General features: G+C 48.4%; 1 protein-coding gene and 1 non-coding gene across 6 annotated transcripts in view; both read left to right on the top strand.

Annotated features, from left to right (window-relative positions):
• The window catches only part of DHRS12 (dehydrogenase/reductase 12), a 38,478-nt gene that overhangs the window by 10,080 nt on the left and 5,295 nt on the right, over positions 1 to 23,103 (top strand). For all 5 annotated transcript variants that reach the window (XM_089899616.1, XM_022574761.2, XM_089899615.1 and 2 more), the window contains 5 exons: positions 3,615 to 3,707; positions 5,006 to 5,087; positions 19,782 to 19,843; positions 21,117 to 21,221; positions 22,636 to 22,726. In XM_089899616.1, coding sequence (XP_089755742.1) covers positions 3,615 to 3,707; positions 5,006 to 5,087; positions 19,782 to 19,843; positions 21,117 to 21,221; positions 22,636 to 22,726 — 433 coding nt within the window. The remainder of the gene's footprint in view (positions 1 to 3,614; positions 3,708 to 5,005; positions 5,088 to 19,781; positions 19,844 to 21,116; positions 21,222 to 22,635; positions 22,727 to 23,103) is intronic.
• On the top strand, positions 939 to 1,011 carry TRNAG-CCC (transfer RNA glycine (anticodon CCC)). The gene has a single exon. It is a non-coding gene; the product is annotated as a tRNA-Gly (tRNA).

The raw sequence follows: 23,103 nt of genomic DNA, 5'->3' as shown, positions 1-23,103 counted from the left end.
GAGCCCTAACCACTGGACTGCCAGGGAATTCCCCATGGGCAACATTTTAAAAAAAATAAACTTTAAAATTTCAGAATAGTTTCAGATGCATAGAGAAGTTGTGAAAATAATGCAGACTTTCCATTTACCCCACACCCAGTTTTCCCTTTGCTAACGTCCATCTTCCATGAGTATGATTCATTTGTTAAGCAAATGAACCAATATTGATACATTATTACTAACTAAAGTCCATTCAGATTTCCTTAGTTTTTACCTAACGCCCTTTGTCTGTTCCCAGATCCCATCCAGGACCCCACGTTACATTTAGTTGTCATGTCTCCTCGTGGCTGTGACAGTGTCTCAGACCTTCCTAGTTTTTGATGACCCGGACAGTTTTGAGGAGTGCTAGCCAGGGGTTTTGTATACTCTCCCTCAACTGGGATTGGCCGGCTGTGTTTCTCATTGATTAGAATGGAGTGATGGGTTTCCCGGAGAAAGATCACAGAGGTACAGTGCAACCTTTGCGCTTCCTGATATGGCTGGAAGGTGCTGTCAATGTGCTTTCTGTCTTGTGGAGATTGATCCCATCAACAGCAAAACACCAAGATAAAAAACAGGGGTTTCTACTCTCCAGTTCTCCCAGGCCAACGTGGAATTCCACCTTCTTAAGAATTACTGGTTTAGCTTCCTGAGTACTAGACATTAATAGTAACTATCACCTCGTTCCTACATAGTGATTTCTACTTCCAAGGGCACATTCATGTACTGTCTCCCCTTTACCCTTCAAACTCACCCTCTGCCCTGGGTAGAGGCTTCCCGTGATGTCAACTCATGACTCCTGGGCCACCCAGCAGCTAGATGATGGTGGTTCACCTATAGGAAGGATCCCAGTTGAGTTTTACTCAGTTTCAATAACCAGACTTGTATCCTCTTTAGGTTTAAAGAGTGAGTACAGGACTTCCCTGGTGGTACAGTGGTTAGGACTCTGCACTCCCAATGCAGGGGGCCCAGGTTCGATCCCTGGTCAGGGAGCTAGATCCCACATGCGTGCCACAACTAAGAGTTCACATGCCATAACTAAGGAGCCTGCGTGCCACAACTAAGACCCAGTGTGACCAAATAAATAAATATATAAAATTTTTTTTTTTTAAAGTGAGTCTCCTAGGTCCAGCCTCTTCATGTGTAGATCAGCAGATCAGGGTTTTACACACTGGCACCTGCCTCGTTCCTTCCCCTGGTCACAGCAGACTGCTGGCCTCTCCTTCTGGGTGCCTTTGGGCTTCCTGGTTTCTTGCAGAGGGAGCCAGATGATTCCCTTCACCTTTTCAGGACACTTCATTTCACCAGGCTCCAAGGTTGATTTGTCTATAATGGCGAGTCCCTCTTCCCTGCTGCTGCCTCTTTTTAATTCTGCGATGCCTTGGGTGCTTCCAGGAAGCTCAAGGAGATTGAGGGATGATCAGAGTAAAATTGATTTTGGCTCACTTGAATTTTGTTGCTCATTTGAATTTTGTTGTTTCTTTGAGCCTGGCTTTGTGAGTGTCGCAGCCCTGCTGGCGGGAGGGAGTTCCAGGGTGGTTGCCGGGAAGTACTCAGAACGAAAGGATTAGGTGTGTGGACCTGGTTTGCCGTCACTGGTAGACGCTCACGGCCGACCCAGGTGTGAGTCAGCAGCCTCATGTCCGCTCTGTCTGGGTGAGGGCCTTCAGAGACTTTTTAGAAGAGCGTAGTCCTGTACGGACAATGCTTTTCCTCTCCCTTGAAGGCAGAGGAAGATTCAGTTGTTCCAGACTTAAGCCAAATATGGTATTCAAGCTGATTACAGACCTTCTGAGGCATGAAAATGTGGGATTGCTTCTGTTTTCTCGTTCTCTGAGCCTTTGTCTCAGGGTGAGGAAATATGTTTTAAGATCAATCAGTAGAAAGAAATTCTGACTTGCGTTCAATGGCTCAGTTAATGGGGCAACTGAGACAGGGCCCTGAACTCTGCTTTATCCAGGGAGTTACAGCTGTTGCTCAGAGTTTTGCCTGTAGGTTCAGCTCCCAGCAGCAGGAATCTGCCTTGGGTTGGTGGTAAGTCCCTGACGTCTGCTGGAGCGCAGGGGGAATAGCCTCACGTTCACTGGATGTTGAGAAGACAAGTCTCAATTATGTGCTGAGTACAGAGAAAAAGGGGTAAAGGGACAGCATGCATTGATCATTTATGTGCGTGGCTGTGTGCCCCACCGTAAAGGAGAAGGGGGCATTCAGCATGGCTCCTCCATCAAGGAGTTCTGAGTCTACTGGGGGAGGAGGCCATTTTAATGGCCACAAAACATACGTTTGCATGGATGTGTCATAGTTTCCTACCCATCATTTGGGAGTTTTTGTCAATATTTTGCTCCTAAGAGATTATCGAAGGCACATCCTAACTATAAGATGACAACTTCTTCTGTGACTCAGTCCTTGCTTACGTCGTGTGTCAGTTTCTGCCTTGTGACATTGTTACCTCTGGACGCAGCCTCCTCCCCCAGTAGACTCAGAACTCCTTGATGGAGGAGCCATGCTGAATGCCCCCTTTTCCTTGACAGTGGTGCACACAGCCATGCACATAAATGATCAATGCATGTTTATTGCATCTCTATTTGCAACAGCCAGGACATGGAAGCAACCTAAGTGTCCATCGACAGATGAATGGATAAAGAAGATGTGGCACATATATACAATGGAATATTACTCAGCCATAAAAAGAAACGAAATTGAGTTATTTGTAGTGAGGTGGATGGACCTAGAGTCTGTCATACAGAGTGAAATAAGTCAGAAAGAGAAAAACAAATACCGTATGCTAACATATATATATATGGAATCTAAAAAACAAACAAAAAAAATGGTCATGAAGAACCTAGGGGCAAGGCGGGAATAAAGACACAGACCTACTAGAGAATGAACTTGAGGAAATGGGGAGGGGGAAGGGAAAGCTGGGACAAAGTGAGAGAGTGACATGGACATATATACACTACCAAACGTAAAATAGAGAGCTAGTGGGAAGCAGCTGCATAGCACAGGGAGATCAGCTTGGTGCTTTGTGACCACCTAGAGGGGTGGGATAGGGAGGGTGGGAGGGAGATGCAAGAGGGAAGAGATGTGGGGATATATGTATATGTATAAATTTGTTATAAAGCAGAAACCAACACACCATTGTGAAGCAATTATACTTCAATAAAGATGTTAAAAAAAAGAAACTCAACAATAAGAAAACAACCTGGTTAAAAAAAAAAAAGAAATAAGGTAGATTTATATATAAGAAAAAAATCTCTAAAACATATTGTTAAGTGAAAAAGAAGGATATAGAACAATGTATAGTCTGATCCTATCTATATGGAAAAGGGACACACACATAATGCTTAAAATGTATAATATATAATGCCTGAAAAATACATTTATAAATATTGTATGTACTTAAAATATTTCTGGATGATTTGCAAGAAACTGTGAACAATGGTGTACTTCTGAAGAGTGAGACTTTCCATTTTGTATCATTCCAAATGATTTGATTTTTAAAACCATTTTTTTAAAAAACCATTTTTAATGAAAAAATACATGTTATCTTTTTTTTTTTTTAAGGCTTTACAATTTTTTTTTGTTTTCTGGTTTAGAACATCTTTCTGCACATTGTGGACTTATCTGATCCCAAGACAGTCTGGAAATTTGTTGAAAATTTCAAGCAGGAACATACCCTCAATGTCCTGGTGAGCTTTGTAAACATAAGTACGGGATAAATCTCATGCATGTGCGTTTCTTGCCTGTGTGGTTGTAGACTGGTGTGTATGTTTGTGGATCTTTATGGTGACACCTTAGTGAGAATCTTTTATGGGGAGGCCTGTTCAGTTATCAGGTTCACTCATTGGAGTCAATCTAACCCTATTGGTTGGATTTGTGGGGAAAGGAAGGGACCATCCACTGGGTCTGTGAGGGGGATGCGGAGTTTCCATTTTTTTCATAAAATGATGATTTGTATACTGGTATTCCTGAACTCTGTAGATTTGGGGGTTGCTATATTAAAATAAGAGGCTCAGGGGGAAATTAAATAAAAAGCTTAGTCCAAAAGAACGCTTGCTGCAGACAAGCACATCTTTTAGTAACACAGTCAGTTGCTCTCCAGAGAGAGCTAGAGGACTCAGGTGGGCTGGTGTCCTTCTCCTCCTCGCATATACTCTGAGCTGAGCTGCGTTTCTACCCAAATAGTTTCTAATGTGCTCCGAAATGTTCACTCAGGCTCAGGTCTACTCTTGCGCTGTCCAATATGGCTACGGAGCATTTGAAATGTAGCTAGTCCAAATTGAGATGTGCCACCAGTGTACAAACCTGCCGATGTTGAAGACTTAGTGTGAAAAGTAGAGTAAACAGGGCTTCCCTGGTGGCGCAGTGGTTGAGGGTCTGCCTGCCGATGCAGGGGACACGGGTTCGTGCCCCGGTCCGGGAAGATCCCACATGCCGTGGAGCGGCTGGGCCCATGAGCCATGGCCCATGAGCCTGCGCGTCTGGAGGCTGTGCTCCGCAACGGGAGAGGCCACAGCAGTGAGAGGCCCGCGTACCACAAAAAAAAAAAAAAAAAAGAGTAAACTAACATTTTTATATTGATTACATTTTGAAATGATACTCTTTTGGATATATTGAGTTAAATAAAATATTAAAATCAATTTTACCTGTTTCTTTTTACCTTTTTAATGTGGTCACTTTCTAGAAAACTTAAAATTATATATTTCTATTGGACAGCGCTGGTCTAGACGAATTCCTGGGGCACTTTATCACGAATTAGGTTGCCGGGCCAAGCCCTGGTCGTTGGAGGTCTCTGCACAGTCCCGTGGCTGAGGCTGCTGCACAAATGGCATTTTCCAGGACGGGGTTTGGAGTGAAGGGACAGTTGAGCAGAACTGTTGTCGTCACGTGAATGTGGGACCAGTGGTGGTGGTGGAACTGTGGGGTTTGGGAACAGGTCCTTTGGCCCTATTTTCCTTTATTTTGAAATGGGAACTGTACTTTCTAGATCAATAATGCAGGTTGCATGGTCAATAAGAGAGAGCTCACGGAAGATGGACTTGAAAAAAACTTTGCTACCAACACTCTGGGTAAGTGTAAGCAGTTTTCTTGTTTGCTTTTAGCAGAATAATTGTAGACATAAATGATACTGTAGGAGGATCAGAAAACATTGATCTACTTTTTGGGTTCTTGGTCCTTGGCGTGATTGCATTTACTTTAAATTTATCCTTCACTGCATTATTATTTCTTCATAAAACACTCTTTTCATGTTTTACATAATATGTGTTAGTGCCAGGAATACTTAGCATTGTTAAAGTTTTTTTTTCTAGGAAGCTCAAGGCTCATTATAGACATGACTTTGGTGAGAAGGGCAAGGTCATCTTAGGTAGAAAGTGCAAACATGAAAACTGTAGCCAAGGGAGCTTCCAGCCAGGGCTGAGAAAGGTGCAACCACGAGACCAGAAGATGGGCCAAGAAGGGCACTCACCTGGAATGCAGGACCCCTGGGTTCCGGTTCCTGCTCTGTAATAACAGGCTGACTCATTTTGTGCCAGGCCAGTGATTCTCAAAGTAGGGTTCCTGGGCCAGCAGCATCAACATCACCGGGCAGCTGGGTAGAAACGCACATTCTTGGGCTTCACCCCCAGCTCTACTAAATCCAAAACTAGGATGGGGCTGAGAAATCTGTGTTTTAACAAGCCCTCCAGATGATTCTGATGCACACTAAAGTTTGAAAACCAATGTACCAGGATTTTAACCTCTTTGGATTTTCTCCGTCTCAAACCAAGGGGTCTGGAGTACAGATCTTCCTCAGCTTATATTGGGGTTAGGTCCCAGTCAACCCATCATAAGTTGATCATATAGTAAATTGAAAATGCATTTAATCCACCTAACCTACCGAATATCGTAGCTCAGCCCAGCCTACCTTAAACATGCTCAGAACACTTACATTAGCCTACAGTTGGACAAAATCATCTAACCCAAAGCCTAATTTATAATGAAGTATTGAATATGTCATGTAATTTATTGAATACTTTACTGAAAGTGAAAAACAGAACGGTTGTCTGGCTCTAGAATGGCTGTAAGTGTGAGGGTTGTTCACTATTGTGATCACCTGGCTGACTGGAAGCTGCGGCTCGCTGCCCTGCATCCCGAGAGAGCATCATACCGCATATCACCACCCCGGGAACGTTTCAAAATCCAAAATTTGAAGTGCAATTTCTACCTAATGTGTATCGCTTTCACACCGTCATGAGTCAAAAAATCGTAATTCAAACCATCATAAGTCAGGGACCAACTGTAGACTATTTCAGTGCCTTTCAACTCGGAGATGCAATGAATCTAAGATTCTCCCCAGTGACTATACCATTTCCTCATAGGAAGTGAAGCTTTTAATAAGGCATTTTAGTTTTTATTTATTTATTTATTTATTTATTTAATTTATTTTTTGCGGTACACGGGCCTCTCACTGTTGTGGCCTCTCCCGCTGTGGAGCACAGGCTCCAGACACGCAGGCTCAGCGGCCATGGCTCACGGGCCCAGCCGCTCCGTGGCATGTGGGATCCTCCCGGACTGGGGCACGAACCCGTGTCCCCTGCATTGGCAGGCGGACCCTCAACCACTGTGCCACCAGGGAAGCCCCTTAATAAGGCATTTTAATTCATCCTAAGTCACAAGATGAATGGCGGGGGTTCCTGTGTTTGTCGTTGAAGGTGTCCATTAAATAGTAACCCTCTTCCCAGCCAAGAACTGAACAATTTGAGGATTAAGACAGTGGATGAAAGCCCCAAATCACTGTTGTTACAGATAAGGCTGGTTGAAGAGCATGGCTCACGTGAGAGCCAAATGGCTTCCTTAGTGCTAAACCCCAGAGTTCGCCAGCCTCACTTGCTTTGTTGCATCTGGCTGGCCTCAGACAGACACCACCAACCCCTCCCAGGAAGAGGAAGACGTGGGGAGCAGAGCTCAGCAAGCCCAGATTACTACCCCTAAATTTACTCCAGTTTTTAAGTGGTCCCTGTCCTCGCAATGGAGAGAGGAAGGGGCTGAGGGAGGATGTTCATTGTTCTCCCTCCAGGAGAAAGAGAGCATCTGGAGTGGGGAAGAACCTTTCTCCCTGGCACTGAGGTTGCATTTATTTCTTCTTAAACAAATCCCTGGGAGCTTGCTATGAAACGCTGCAGGTTTAGTACAAAATATTCCCAACGTTCGCTTTGTTCCAAATGTGGTATCCTTGCCTAAAGTACAAAAGTACGCACATGTGGGGTCATGCCGGGGTTTGCCTTCTAACTCTTCTGGGTGGCAAGGACTCCTAGGGTCCTAGCAGCTGGCCTCCCAGGTGGCTGCTCTCCAGGACCAGCTTTGTGATTTGCGGGGCCCAGTGCCAAACAAAAATAGGGGGCCCCTGTATTCAAAAAGTGCAGGGCCCTGTGGGGTTGCCTGCTCTGCTGCTTCCCCACCTGCCCATCCACCACCCAGCTAAATTCTACTGGGTGTGCGCTGCATGCTGGGCACTCGTGGGTGGCGCACGTATATATGGCACTGAACCCACGTGACCACCCTATGATGGAAGTATTCCTGCCTGTACATAACAGATGAAAACACTAGACTGAGAGAGCTTGCATAACTTGCCCAAGGTCAAGTGGAGGAGCCAGAATTTGAACCCAAGTCTGTCTGCCTCCAGAGCCCATGTTCATAACCAAGATGAGTTCTACCAGCCCCCAGCATCTCCTCCCTCAGACCCATCACTGCGTTATCGTGAGATAAGTGCTAAAGGGAGGCTGGGAGGGGAGTGACCAGCCATGCCAGGAGAAGCATGGCCCAGGGCTGGGGACACTGCTTAGAGGGCCTCCTGGGAATCTGCCTTGATTGAGAATGTGGGGCAGATCTGATAGACGCTCAGGGAACTGCCTTTTTTTTTTTTTTTTTGCCATGCTGCAAGACTTGCTGGATCTTAGTACCCCCACCAGGGACTGAACCCAGGCCACCGCAGTGAAAGCGCAGAGTCCTAACCACTGGACGACCAGGGAATTCCCTTTTTTAAAAATTTTATTTTATCATTTATTATTGTTTGGTTTTGCTTTTGCCTTTTTGATTATACAGCTGATTATGTTGTACTTTTGTTTTGGATCCGGTCTGCTTCTAAGGACCTTGATATCTCTTCATTTTCATTTCCTACCTGTGTTAGAAACATTTTATTGATCTTGCCAACCTCTCTGAGAAGCATAGTAATTCTCATGCTTAATATTTATTCATCCTCTCCAGAGGGGAAGACGTAGTCCAGCATACACAGAAGCGAGTCAGTGACAGAGAGGGCAGCTTGACGTGCCTCTGCTTTACAGATGAGGAGATACAGAGAGGTTCAAATATTGTCATTCTGAAGCAGGTGCAGAGCCAAGCAAACAGCCCGTACCTCTGTCTGAGTCCTAGGAAACTGCTGGCTGCCTTGCTAACGTGAAACATGTTTTCATGGCCTGATCATGTAACACAGGTTAGGTCGTTTGCTATTTTCTAAGATTCCATTTGGCCTCTAGAAATACTTCCAATCCCCAGCCAAACATCAGTAGGTTCCTGATACTCTGAGGACAGGACACAGTAGGATTTGCAGAATTTATCACCAGATCCTAAGAGTTCGGGAGGTGGTGGATTAGTGAAATACTGTCAGAGCCCATGGCTGCATGTGGCTCTTTGTGAAGACATCACAGTCTATGAATCAGATAAAGTTTGGAAATCATTCTCCCTCTCCTTTTGCGGGGATGGGTGGGGCATGGAGAGGTTTTCATAGTTTACTCTCCTAGGGACAAAAATGAGCCACCCCAGGGTAGATTTGTGGGGAGACGAAGCGCGGAGGTAAAGTGATCTCGTGAGACAGATGCTGTTTGGTTGCTGTACTTGCCCCTGTGTTTCGGGTCTTCTCAAACCATATCCGTTTTGCCTGTTGGCATTCAGTGGCATTCAGAGCCCGTGAGGAGTGAAGACGGATGTGTGTGTGGGGGGTGGGGGGTGGGTAGGGGCGCAGTGCTTCGCTGAGTGCTGTGCTGGCAGCTGGCCACAGCCCGGGCATCAGCTGATCACAACTCTCACCCGCCTCTCAGCCCCTCTCACCCACGGCACACGAGACAAGGATGCCATCCACCTCCTCCGAGACAGCTGTGTCATCAGGTAGTTGACTGTAATAGGCAGTGGTGCCTTAGATCTTTGGCAGAGGGTGGGAAAGTTCACTTGAGGTCATTCTGGAAGGACGTACCTACATCAGTGTACGGTACATGTTCTGTCCCTTCACAGTCTGTTATTTGGAGCTTTCTGCTCACCGGCATAGCTCCACACCCAATGGTAACTGCTGTTTAAAGCAGGGACCCAGGGTCCAGAAACAGCTTAATAATAATGATGATAATAATAGTAATAATAATGGCACACACTGAACACTTTCCATGTGCCAGGGGCTCCACTAAGTGTTTTTCTTGGACTATCTCGTTCAGTTCTCATAACAACTTTATAGATTTCATAAACAAGGAAACAGGATCAGAAGTAGTTTGAAATCAGAGTCTGAGTGACTCACCTTCCTAAATAAAGGACAACAAAATTATATTTGGTCCATTTTTGCTATAGGCTTGTATCTCTCAGCTCTTGCTACATAACAAACAACCCCCAAATCTCTTAGGCATACAATAAATAAGCATGTATTTCTTGTTGACTCTTAGGCAGGTCTGCTGGGTGGGCTAATGTCAGCTGAGCTCAGTAGGGTATCTCTAAGCAGCAAGTTGGGTCTGCATTATGTTCCAAATTCTTGCATCCTTCTTGGACCATTAGGCTGGCCAGAGTATGTTCCAGTGGCAATAGCAGAAGCCCAAGTGTGCAAGCACATTGCAAGCCCCTGCTTGCTTCAGATCTGCTAACGTCCAGCTGACCAATGCAAGCCATTTCACAGAGCCCAAAATCGAGAGTCAGGGAAACATACTCCTCCCAGGTAACTGGGGAAGAGAGGGTGAATATTGTCAAACAGTAATCTACGACAAGGGTCTATTTTATTACATTCTAAGTCTTTGGAAATGGGTCATCTGAGTTTGATGTGGTAACTATTAACCCCAAATATTTAATGAGCAAAATATCTTGTTTGTTCAGTAAACATTTAAAGAGCACACACTGTAAGCTGGACCCTGTGGTCAGCGACGAGGATTCAGAAATTATATGGACTCCTGGTCCAGCGGGGGAGTCAGACACATAAACGGTGTCAGTAACCACATGGTTCTCTTTTCGTCCGTGAAGGGAGCTGGGGTCCAAACCCCAGGAAAGCAGAGAAGAGTACTTCCGAGGTGAAATAGGCCCTCAGGCACTAAAGGTGTTTGGTGCCAGGCATTCTTATGTGTCAATAAGCCTTACTCGGAGCTTTACCTATGTGCCATTTGGCTCCTAAAACCTTCCAGCTCCCAAACCTTCAGGATTCCCAGAAAGACACAGTACCTGGGGATAGTAAGCACTGTAGAAATGTCAGCTAATATTGCTGTAACATCCAAATCCCTTCACCTGGAACTGAAGTCCTTTGTTATGGTACCTCCCCCACCTGTCCAGACATACTTCCATGATTTCCCAACATGGATCCTCTGCCAGTCAGCCCATTAGTTTTGGAACCTGTCACCAGCAGGATACCTCCATGCTTTTGTTCCTGTGGCTCCGGTGCCTGGAACGTCCCCTTCCTGGTTCACTTTCACTTCTCCTCCGTGACTCGCTGGGAGCACACCAGCCTGGAGCTTGGCCAGCGCTTCTCCTCCTTTGGGCTCCCAGAGCACCCTCTGTGACCCTATCTTAGCACCATAGAAGTCACCCTTTGATAGGTGGTTTCTGGCACAGAGCATGAATCACTGAGTGCACGCACTGCCTGGCCCTTACGAGGAGCTCAGTCCGTTTTGAGCTGACCTACTGGGTGGATAATCCAGCTCCTCCAGCTACGTGGCTGTGTGCAAAGTGCTTAAACCTCCTCAAGCCTCACATTCCCATTCTGTAAAATGGAGATCATGATACCTTTATAGGCTAGAGGTGAGGGTTAAAGAAGGAGTTGTAAGTTATTTACCCAAGAGAAATAACGTGTTCACGCTAAAATGTGTACACAAATGTTTATAGTTGCTTTATTTTTATTCATAATCACCCCAAACTGGAAACAACCCAGATGTCCTTCAACTGGTGAATAAACTGTGGTGCTTCCATACAATGGGATGCTATTCAGCAATAAAAAGGAACAAAACATTGATGTTTGCAGCAATGTGGCTGAATCTTAAATGCATTGGCTAAAGTCAAGCCAGACTCAAAAGGATACATTGTATGATTCTGTTTATATGATGTTCTGGAAAAGGCAAAGCTATGGGGACTGAGAACAGATTGGTGGTTGCTGGTGGTTAGGGGTGGGAGGAGGGTGTGACCACAAAGGTAGTAGGTGACTGTGAGGGAATATTTGGGGTGACGGAATGGTTGTAAATCACACCACAATCTAATGCATAGAGTTACCCAATTGTATGCATTTGCAAGAGCTCATAGAGCTGCACACACCCCCGCCCCCCCCCACAGAATTTTACTGGATGTAAAAATATATAAGAAAAAGCAAAAAGGTAGGAAAGTATCATAGCTCTCAGCACAGTGAGTCTGTTTCTTGGTAAGAAGCAGACTATTTACTATGATTGACTTGAGGTGCCCTCCTCAAATCAGTGCACTCCTAGAAGGGGTACTGTCTTCCCTCCAGCCTAGAGCACAGGTCACCCTGCTCACGCCTGATAATAGTAGGTGCTAAAAAGCATCAGTTGGTGAGGAGTAAACGTAGAGGCACCTTCCATGCTGTGCTGTGCAGAGGCCAGAGAAAGTTCTTCCACTATTCCAAGGATAGTGGAATGCGCAAAGGCTGTGGACGGAGATATGGCAGTCTTGCTGTCCAGGAGAGTCTTGGGGTGAGGGAAGGTGACCCCATGAGGAACCCTTGACCGGAGCCAGAGTTCATGATTTCTGTGAGCCCACCTGGTTCTGGGTAAAATTGGGAAGCAGGCAGTAGTCACAAAAGAAAAGGTGATCAGCCAGCCTCACTGTCTCATTGGCCTTCCCATCGTTCCTCAGTGACCCCATCGTTGTCCTAGAATTTTCTCTGCACCACCTCTCCCCTAAGAAGCCCCTGAGATGTAGGGAGAGAGGAAGATGCAGGAGGAGGGAGAGGGAGAGAGGGCTGCTGTCCAGCTACATCAGAGGGCTCCCTTAGGTGTCCTTCTCCTGTTTTGAAATCTGGCCCCAAGATGCCCAAGCCCCTCTGATCTCTTCAAACGACGGAATGAATGGACGCTGGAGTATTATCAGGGCCCCAGCAAAACCAGTATGGCTTCCGCAGCATCCCGCATTCTGCACCATTCCCAGTTCCCTTCCTCACGCCTCCTCTGTTCCTTCCCTCCAAACATTTCGTCTCCTTTCTCTCATTCCCTTGGGCTACACTGCTTTCTGGGTCCCAGCTCACAGCTCAGTAAATCAAAGATCTGTGCTCATCTTAGAAAGGTGCCATCTTAGGACTTTGTGTGTGGGGCAGGGTAGGGAGGTGGCGTTTATTCAGGATCGCTTTTTTCTAGTCATAAGACAAACGTGTCTTCTTTTAGAAAATAGGGAAATAAAAGTATCCAAGAGAAACCAAAACTCTCCCGTAATTCCATCATTAAGATAAAACCACCATTAACATGGGTCTGTTTTTTCCAGCCTTTTTCTATGTGTGTCCCCTACTCCGAGGAGGGGCCACAGTGTGTATACCATTCTGAGTCTTGTGTTTTTCCAGGTAGCATTATATTATAAATGTTTTCTCATGTCATTAAACATCCTTTAAAATGTTCCTTTTCTTTAGAATATATTCTATTGTATGAATGTGCCATAGTTTAGTATGTTTATCCCCTATTGTGGGATATTTAGCTTGTTTCCAACTTCTATTGAAAATGATTCCACCATGAGTACCTCTGTTCATACATTTTTGTGTGGATCTTTGCTTATTGCCTTAGGATGGATTCCTAGGAGTGAAATTACAGACACCTAGTTTGTGACCATTTTTGAGACCTTTGACCAAATTGCCAAATACATGATACATTAACCAAATTGCCCACCAGAAAAATTGGAGCAATTTGTATTCCCACCAGCATTCTTAGTGCTTATCTCTCCCTATCCCAACAAGCTCTGGGTCCCACCCATCATCCCCCAAAGAATGACCTTTGCAAAAGTGATAGATGAAATCTGGCATCTTACTTTTCTTTGCATTGCTTTGGTTACTAGTGATATTGAACTTGGCGATGGCGCTTATTTATTGGCCATTTGTATTTCTTTGGGGAGTTGCCTGTTCATGTCCTTTGCCCATTTTTCAATTGTGATCATTGTCTTTTAAACTGTTGGTTTATAAGCCATCTTTGGCACATTTATCACAAGTGCGTTCCTCCCTGACACCTCCCCCGCCCCAGTTTAGCAAATTACTTTTTAATTCTGTTTTTGGTGCTTTGGTTGGTCACACAGAAGTTTAAATTTTCTATGTAATCAGGCTGTATATTTATTATTAAGACTGATTTATTCGTTTTTATGGTTAAAAAAAATCCTGGTTACTCTAAATACTTGTTTTTCCCCCTATTTTCTTACAACATTTTCTCTTATTTAGCGTTTTCGTCCACTGGAAGTTATTTGGGTATTAGGTCGGTAAGGAACCTTTTCTTCTCTTTCTTCTCACACTTTTTAATAAACAGTGTCACAGCTCTGCTTATATATTGCATAATCTTTCCTTTCTTTTGAGTTGTGATGCCATCTCTCTCATGTACCAAATTCTCACTAAGTTGCTTCTCTTTCCAAGCTCCAGTCCGTTCCACTGACCTAGTCATTATTGTCACGACTGCACTATTCTCATTATTCACATACATTTTACTATCTTCTAGGGCAAGCCCTAGCTCATCACTCCTCTCATTCTTGAGACATTTTCACCCAGCGGACTGATAGATTGGGGGTGAGGAGGCCAGACTTCAGGCATCAGGGGAGACTGGTGGGGTCTGGAGCTCCTGAAGCTACAAGGTAGGACCCCTTGGCCCCCAGAAGGGCTTTGGAGCCCTGGGTGAGGCTCTTGGTCTAAAACTGCACTGGGGCGGGGGGGGGGGCCCTGTGCAGCCCTCCTAAGGACAGAATGGATAAACCCAAAAGTCAGAGATCTTCTGCCCCTTGGCTTTGGTTTTCTGCCAGCCATTGAGGCTGCTTTGGATGAGGCACAAACACCTTCCAGAGCTGAGCCCCTGGGCCACGATGGGCCTCCCCACCTGCCTGCCCGCCCGCCACTCCGGGGTGGGGTCTGAGCCACTGCAGTGCCCAGGCCTGGGTGAGCTCTCTCGGGGCCCCGTGGGGACCACGCCTCCTGTTCTCCCAGCCAAGGAGCACTGGCCCCAATTCAGGAAGCCAGTGAGGTGCCCGGCCCCATCCTGGCCCGGGGGCCTAGGACCCTATCGGATGATCTGGCTGGGATTCCATGGGTGTTTTTAAAGGAGAGCTACTCACAGCAGTTCTACCACACACCCATTTGGGGAATTTTAAAAACAAAATCCCAGTTAAGCACCTTCATGCTTTTAATAAGCCCATTCTCTCCCTGCCGTAAAGCAGGCTCTTTCCTTGTGCCCCAGGTGTAGTACCAACAGCCTCCCTCTCAGATGTGACAGCAGGGAGTGATGCAGTCATCTTCCACCAGAAACACTGGTTGAGCTGTAGCACCCTGAGGTACAGACCTTGGATGGCCTGGGGAGGACAAGGAAGTGATAGCATATTCACTTTTGTGGGTTACCTGGAGCCCAAGACAGGTGCCAGAGCTCTCCCCTCTCCTCTCAGGTGGACCCTTCCCACCTCACAGGTAGAGCTCACAGGTGTCCATTCCCACATTTAAACAATGCTGTCCAGCTGCTCACAGCTTCAGCCACCCTTGAGTGAGCCCTCCCACCCCCAGGCTCTTTGCACAGACTGTGCTCCACGCCTGGACACCCTCCTCCCATCCCTACCCTCTCCTAGCACCCTGCAGCTTAGTCCTGCCTCTCTCGCCTCTAAATCTTAGCTCAGGTGTCACCTCACTGCTAACTCGGCCCCGATGCCACCGCCACCCCACCCCATGTGCTCAGAGCCGTCTCTTCTGCACAGCACTGACCTCACTGTGGGTGTAGGTTCATTACATAATAACCTGTTAATGCCTGGTGAACACCCTGCAGTCAGGGAGTTCTCACAGTATCCCTAGTATTTATCACTGGGTCTGGCATTTAGCAAGTGGAACTGGAAGCGGGGGAGGTTGAGGTTGGGGGCAAAGGGAAAGATCTGACTCATCCTCACCGCTGTCTGACCCCAAACCAAGAGTAAATACCCCACGAGATACTGATGACTCTAATGCCTCTGAATGCCTCATTTTCTCTGGGCCTCTGTGCTCCCAGCTTCCCCAGGTAATATGATCTTTGAAATGGTCTTTATATAATTTGTAAAGTCCGTGTGTGAGGCCTCTAGGCTCGCTATGGGATGTTTGTGTTATTGTACCAATGGGAGAGGTACCAAATAGTATTCATCACGCAACTGTCTGCTCCTTTAAAATCTACACCAGTAACCTCCCAGGGGTAGAGGGACAGTCATTTTCTCCGGCAGATAGTACAATTGGTAGGAGCATATACCCGAATACACCCGCTTGGTAACCAAAGTGGCCTTATTTCAAGCTGGCTGTGAAGGTTTCTTAATAGAAACTCCAATCAGTTCTCCTATGCTAAATGTAAACATTGCAGTAGATTTTTCTCATCAAACAATACTTTTAATGGTACTGAAATATATCATACCCATGATGTGGTATGATTTCAGGAGCACCATGAGTTTATTATTCTGATGGAAATGTGGTTTCAGGCGTGCTTTAAGAGTACCCCGCACCTCTCCTTCAGCGTTACCCGGCTCGACACAGTGTAACATCCCTTCCTAAGGAGCTTATAGAGAGAGATTGGCTTCAAGTCACGTACCCATGTCGTAAAGGTCCTTGCTGCCGTATTTAGAAGACTACGTCCAACATAAATTCCACTCCCAGATCTCTTTCTCGTAATGAACCTCCATCGACATAATGAGTTCCTTGGAAGGAAGGCATTGTGTAAATTAAAAATACTAATGAGTCATAATGATAATGAGTTATTTTGCTTATTACTGGGAGCAGAACTCAGCTTGGGCGCATTACCCTGTGGCTGAAGGTGTCTTCCCTACACCCAGACCTGCCCTCCCCCAGGAGCTCAGACTAAAATACGTTCTCTTCTTCTCTCCTCATCAAAGCTCTGAATCCCCCAGACGTCCCTGATCTTGGCTAGTCAGTCTCAGGGGAGTGGAAGTTACTAAACTGGTTCATCCTAAGATAGGAATGACCCGAAGGCACCCAGAGCTGTTTCCAGCAGCGCGCTGCTTGCACCTTTCCAAGGATATTCCTATTAGCTGGGGAGCACAGGTGAACTGGTGGATTTTCTAGCTAAGGCCAAGCCCAGTGTCTTAGGGATTGTCTGGTTACAAGGAATAGGAACCCACTCAAGCCGACTAAACAAAACTGATTTACTGCGGGGAAGGCAAGGGCAGCCTTCACAGAACTTAGCGGCAGAGGCACAGCTGGGCTTTGGGAGCGTCAGGGACAGGACAGGAGAGCGTGAGGAACTGGGGTGAACTTTTCCTGTTTCTCTGGGACCCTTGTCCACAGACTCTATCCCAGCCCTCCTGTCTCTGCAGGATGCTTTTCCGTGCACGTGGGCCAAATATGGCGGCCGCTGAGTCAAGGGTCCCGTGCCCATACTCTTGTGTGGAGGGTTCGACTGGCACAGCTTGGCTCAGGTGTCACCCCTAACTCAGTCTCCTCTGCCCATGGGGTCGAGGTTGCGTGGCTCAAACACAGTGCCTGGCCCCGGGTCATGACTCGGTTACGTGTTGTTACAGGATGCAGGGCCCAGCCCTAAGGGGAGGGGATGGGGCACATCTCCAGAAGAAGTCTACCACACCAGGTCGAGGAGTTTTCTGCTGAATTTGGTTGGGCACCTGGAGTGTTGAAGAGCTTTGGGGAAGGAGAGTGGCATTGGCACCCGTGTTAACAGCGGGCCCGTGGTGGGATCTGTGAGCTGGGCAAGGAGCTCCTGGTGCCATGTTCATCCTAAAGGAGCAGTGACTTGCAGACAACGGGATTCATTCCTGCTCCCTTGGCACCAGAGTCGGTTGGGACTCTGGTTGAAGGACTCAAGAAAAGGGAGATTTGCCATGTTTTCCATTCTGCGTGGACTTGCTGGGAACTTGGAAAAGTCACAGAACCTCTCTTAGCAGATTCTTTTAAAAGATCTTATTGGCTTTATTCAGAGATTCCTAAATTGGGGAACATCAATCTAGCAATAGATAGGAGCCTCAAAGAACTGTACAAGGCAAGAAATTTTATAGGCAGAACGGAGCAGGAACAGGGAGGTTATACTGGGCATGTAGCAGATTCTTCCTGTGTTTCTCTTTGCTGGCCTGAAAAGATGCTGAGGGTACACAGGAAAGGCCTCAGAAAGCTGGCTAGGAGGCTGGAGGATGATAAATCACTTGTGGCTGGAAAGAGAGAGGCTTCATCTCCTTCTTAGGGAGGAGAAATGCTTGCTGTGTGTGAAGAGTGACATATGTGCTTTGAAATGATAAAGCTGGGGACCTAGGAGGCAAAAAGCATATAGAAGCACACGATGGCTCAGATCTGCTGGGGGCCGGGGGACCCAGAGAGCAGGATGGGAGAGGCCCGTTTTGTGGATTTGGAATGCGGGAGATTTTTTTTAATGATAGAAAGGGCCCTGAAGGTCTGCTGCTAAAAACTGCAGTTTCTCCAGGAGTTTTAAAAAAATCACCTACCACCTGGCTGTGCCCTACAGGTGAGCGTATTTGGTAGGGATGAATGGCCCAGCTAGTCTTCCTGCCGGTGACTCTGTTAGCGTCTAAACTGATACCGGTAGGGTATATTCTCGCAGAGGATGAAGCAGAAAACAAAACACATCACTGGTCTCCTGGGTCGGGGGAGAGGCGCAGAGGGGCTACCCCAGCTCTCATCCGTCTCGGAGGAGCGCCCGGCCAGTGGGGTGAGCGAGTGCGGCCCTCGGCCCATCCCGGGCCTCTGGGAGGGAAGCAGTGGAGCCTCTGGAGGAGGGGTGCAGGCCTGTGGTGTGGAACCTGCTCCCAGCTTTCATTTCCTTCACGCCAAGGAGTCGTTTATGACAATCCGTCACGGCAGGCTGATGGGGCTGATAGCTTTTGGCAGAAGTCCTTTCTACTTCTCGCAAATTAAATCACAGAGAAAGTCACCAGCAGTGAATGCAAAGAAAGTGTTCAAGGCCACTGCACGGAGGCCAACAGCTGTCAGAGACCCAGCGTTTTCCGGACTTTAAAAATCCTGCATACTAACGAGGCTGGCACCTTCAGCGACAGGTTGGGGTGCAGACACCAAGAATGCTGTGTGGCGTGAAGGGCACAACTCAGAATTGCTAATAATAATAATAATAGGAATAGTAATAATAATGAAATAAAATGGCAACAACCAATGTGCACAGAGAGCTTTCCAGTCTACGTGCACATTTTCGTTTCACCACAAAACCCTGTGATCCTAGGAGGTGGGCTGTCCAGCTATGGTCTCCCTTTCACAAGTAAAGAAAGCAAGGCTGAAATGCTTTGTCGACCTGCCCGTGGTCACACCGCTGGTAGGTGCCAGCCAGGACTCAAATCCAGGCTCCCGGCTCCCCCCAGTGCCCTTTCCGTGACACCAGGCTGCTCCGATGAGCCTGGGTGCAGGGCCGGGCTCAAGGTGGTGGGCAGAGCTGGGCAGGCAGAAACTCTGACGAGTGGCCCAAAAAGAGCCCAGGGCTTTCATTTCAATTCCCCGACCCCCAACCCGTTAACACAAGGTAATATATGTTCATTGTTTGGAAAAAAAAAAAACCATAAGCATAAGAACACAGAAATAATAATTGCCCACTCAGAGATAAGTATTTTGAACATTTTAGTGCACCACAGTATCATCCTTGCAGATACTTTTTCTTCATTTTGACACATCTTTCCTCACAAAAACGGAATTCTGTTCCTCCTGCCGTTTTGTAAACGTCTCATTCCATGTACTGTGAATATCTCTCCATGTCAGATACACTTCAACAATATTTTTCTCATTTCGTTACAAATGTTAGACATACAGTTTTTATGATTGCAGAAATAACCATAAGGTTACATGCTCATTGTAGAAATATTCAAATTCAAACCGTACAGAAATGCCCAGCAAAGGAAGCAAACGCTTTACTTAATCCCACCCTTGGGGCCTAAGCACTGTTGCTACATTTCACATTTCCTGTTCATGTTTTTCCGTGCACACTCTAGACATAATGAACATATGTGTCTATATACATTTTTTTTCTCTGCCAAGTGGGATCACAGACTGTTGTGCAGTTTGCTTTTTTCCTTCCTCTGGTGTGGACATTTTATTGTCTCAGTCCCTGAGGTTCTAAGGCATCTTTGTTCCAATCCTGGGGAAAGGAAACCATGAGGCTGGAGAAGGGACAGGATAGTAGGTAGTAGCAACTCAGGGCTGGTTCCAGCGATCCAACTAGAAACCCTCCGAGAGGAGGGGACCGCAGCTCAGGCAGCCACTTGACGCTCACCCGGAGGAAGCAGGTAAACGGTGCTACCTCACCACCACCCCGCGGCCACCTGAGAGGAGGGGTCCCGCGGCACCACATGGCCCCATGCACCCTCATGAATGCTCTGTGCCTCCCCAGGTGTGTATGTTCTCACGACCGCCCTGATCCCCGTCTTGGAGAAAGAACACGACCCCAGAGTGGTGAGTTGACTTTGGGGATGTTTTGTAAGTAAATGACTTTGCTCCTGATGGGAAATCAGTGGTCCTACGTTTGTTGCCCCAACCGTCCCGAGGGGGCCATGCTGTCCACGTCCATAGGGGGAGCCAAATTCTGTCCCCTGGGTCCATGGGCCTTCTGTTTGATAATCTGAGATCCAGCAGCGGTGTGCCAGCCCAGACGGCGTCCAGGTGGGTCTAGGGAGGGGCCAGTGAAGCGGGGAGGGATCCAGGTCAAGGTGAGGGTCAGCCTGCGGCTTTGTCCTCAGGACACATGTACTTGAGGGGCTTGTAGGCGTGGCCTGGGATTCCAGAATGCTCGCTCTGGCAGTAGAGACTTCCTGGGAGCCGGCTGTCGATCCTGCCCCCCCTGCCCCGCTCTCAGGGGCACTCCACCCTCCCTGCTCCTGCCTCTTGCCGCGGCTGGGTGGCTGCTGCCCATACACAACCAACGAGTCCCCTGCCAAAAGGGAGGCAGAGCTGTACAAAGCCCCAGCCCTCACTGTAGGCTCTTCCCCAGTGTCATCTGGGAGTTGGCAAAGCCTTCAGAAAGGGGAGCTTCTGAAGAGCAGGGGCAGCCGGGGAAGGCAGTCAGCAGTGGGTGGGTGGGTGCACTTCCTGGAGAACCTGCCTCTCAAAGGGGAGGGGACAGGCTAACGGGTTACAGTGACGGAAATCAGAGAAGTCGGGAGGAAGGCTGCATTCTCTGTGCTGTGAGGGCCAGAATAATGACCTCCCCTGATCCGAGAGGTCCAGGTCCTAGTTCCTGGCACCTGTGAATGTCACCTTGACGTGGCCAAAGGGGACTCTGCAGGTGTGATTAAGTTAAGGGTATTGAGATGGGGAGGGTATCGTGGATTACCCAGGTGGGCCAGTGTAGTCACAGGGGTCCTAAGAAGAGGGCCAGAGTCAGGGGAGACTTGACAGTGGAAGCAGAGGCAGTCGGCATGGTGCAGCCCCAAACCAAGGCATGCGAGTGGCCTCTAGAAGCTGGAGAAGGGAAGGAACTGATCCCCCCTAAAACTGCCAGAAGGAATGCAGCTCTGCTGACACCTTGATTTTAGCCCCATAAGACCCATTTCAGACTTCTGACTTCCAGAGCTTCCAGTGGGGGAATTCATCTGCGACTTTATAAGCCACTAAGTTTGTGGTCATTTGTTGCAGTAGCAACAAGAAACCCATACGCTGCTTGACAGAGAAGAGGGATGGGAGGGTATTATGAACTTTTCTGTACATATCTCCATTATATTTATTGCAGATAACAGTCTCCTCCGGAGGAATGTTGGTTCAGAAACTGAATACCGATGACCTACAGTCAGAAAGGACAGCATTCGATGGCACCATGGTCTATGCACAAAACAAAGTGAGTGAGGGGAGTTTCTCAAGGCTGTCACCTGGGTGCTTTTCCAAGGAAGGCTAATTCTGGGATTCACGTTAATTTGGACCTTAGTAATTCCCAGCAGCACCTGAATGTTCCCCAGTGGAGAGAGAACCCTCTTCTCCATCAGGAGCCTGGCCCAGCCCAGCTCTGCCTGGACCAGGGTGGGACTGGGGGGCTTCAGCTAGCCCCTAGGAAGAGCCACAAAGGCCGCCACCTCTCTTCCCTGGTTTCTTAGACCCACAAAGAGCATGGCGAGAGCCGGTGGCCGCCACAGCAGGAGCCCAGCAGGGGTTCCTTGCCCGGCACGGCTCAGAGGGAATATGGACCCAGGAAGTCACTCCTCTCTCCCTGGGCAGCCCCTGCTCACTGGCTGGACAGATGCCCCTGGAACAACGCTGGGTTTCCGGGCTCCCTTTGAAGGGCATGTGCATCCAATTCTGAAAGGAAAGGGCAGGGGTCCAGATCTCATGCCGGATCTTAACAGGAAGTGTCGTCACGCCGCCGTTCCTCAGCTCATCACAGCTGTTTTTAGAAGCCGGCTGTATACCTTCCACATTTATAGTTCTGGCCCCTCAGTTCATTACTTGGGTGGGCTCCCTCGTCGTTTGTGAAGCTGCCAGTGCCCACCAGCTGTTCCTCCTGTTGGTGTGGTCTGCCTCTGTCCGAAACCGCCCCCCCCCGCCCCCCCTGCGCCCTGGCTCTGCCCTGCTTTCCCTCAGCGAGCCCCAGGCCAGCTCCTGGTGGATTACTTCTCATGACTCAATCCTGACAATTGAAGGAACCATACTTCTTGACAGTTTTTCCAGAGAACATGGGAACAAACCACTCCGTAAATGAGGCCCAGATGGAGCTCTTTGCAAAACGTAATCAAAGTGCCCTGGGATTGGGCAGTAGTCTCCCTGCAGCTGAGGCTTAAGTGGGGGGTACTTGATGATTTTTCAGGGAATTTGCAACAGCTGTGTGCTCGTTCTCTGAGCATCCCCCAGTACGCGTCCTACACTCCAAGGCAGGAGTTCCTTCACATGTCCACGGACACCCGCTCAGTGCCGGCTTGTGCCGGTGGCCAGGGTACACAGTGAGCGGGCCCCAGCAACGAACACCGCAACACAAGCAACTAGGAAAGAGGACTCTCTGGGCGTCATCTCCGGAGGGGGAGGGGAGGGTAAGCCCCCGGGCAGCGTGCGGCGTTGGCGTTCCCTCATTTCCGGTGCTGGTCTGTCTGCGTCTCAAACGGAGGGGCTGGGACGCAGCGCTGGGTTGTAGCCAGAGCTTGCGGGGTAGAGAGCCGATTCTAGGGCAAGGTAAAATCTGACATGGGGGGCGGGCGAGGCAGAGTAGGGGCCCCCTTGCCCGCGCTCCCGTTTGTTCATCCTCGCCCCCCACCCACCCCGTGCAGAGGCAGCAGGTGGTCCTGACGGAGCGGTGGGCCCGAGCGCACCCGGCCATCCACTTCTCGTGCATGCATCCCGGCTGGGTCGACACCCCAGGTAGGTCTTTCATTTCCACAGCGCCTGCGTTTCATCTAGAGGTATCTTGGGCGGCCGCAGGACTGACTCTGCCCTGGACTGGCCTAAAACAAGTATCAGGAGGACTAGGAATGGCTTCGTTTTCACTGAGAGGGGCAGGCCGGTCCTCACAGGCGGAGCTGCTGTTAATCTGCCCCGCGCCTGGCGGAGAGAGGGGGCAGCCCTGGGGTGGGGTGCGGCTGGGGGCCCCTCCCTCGGGACGGGCGGAGCCAGTGCACACTGAGTGTCGGAGAGGAACGAACCGAACAATTGAACCGAGGGGGGCGAGGGGGACCGAGGGAAGTCAACGGGAGACGCTGGGAACGTGGGGATAGGCCAGGCCACCTCGCCGCCGCCCG

The sequence above is a fragment of the Delphinapterus leucas genome, chromosome 18 (assembly GCF_059928025.1).
Source record: "Delphinapterus leucas isolate spDelLeu-1000000601 "Yukka" chromosome 18, BTC_Dleu_Yukka2, whole genome shotgun sequence".
NCBI lineage: Eukaryota > Metazoa > Chordata > Mammalia > Artiodactyla > Monodontidae > Delphinapterus > Delphinapterus leucas.
The sequence above is the reverse complement of the archived record's forward strand: the minus strand, read 5'-3'. Positions and strand labels throughout refer to the sequence as shown.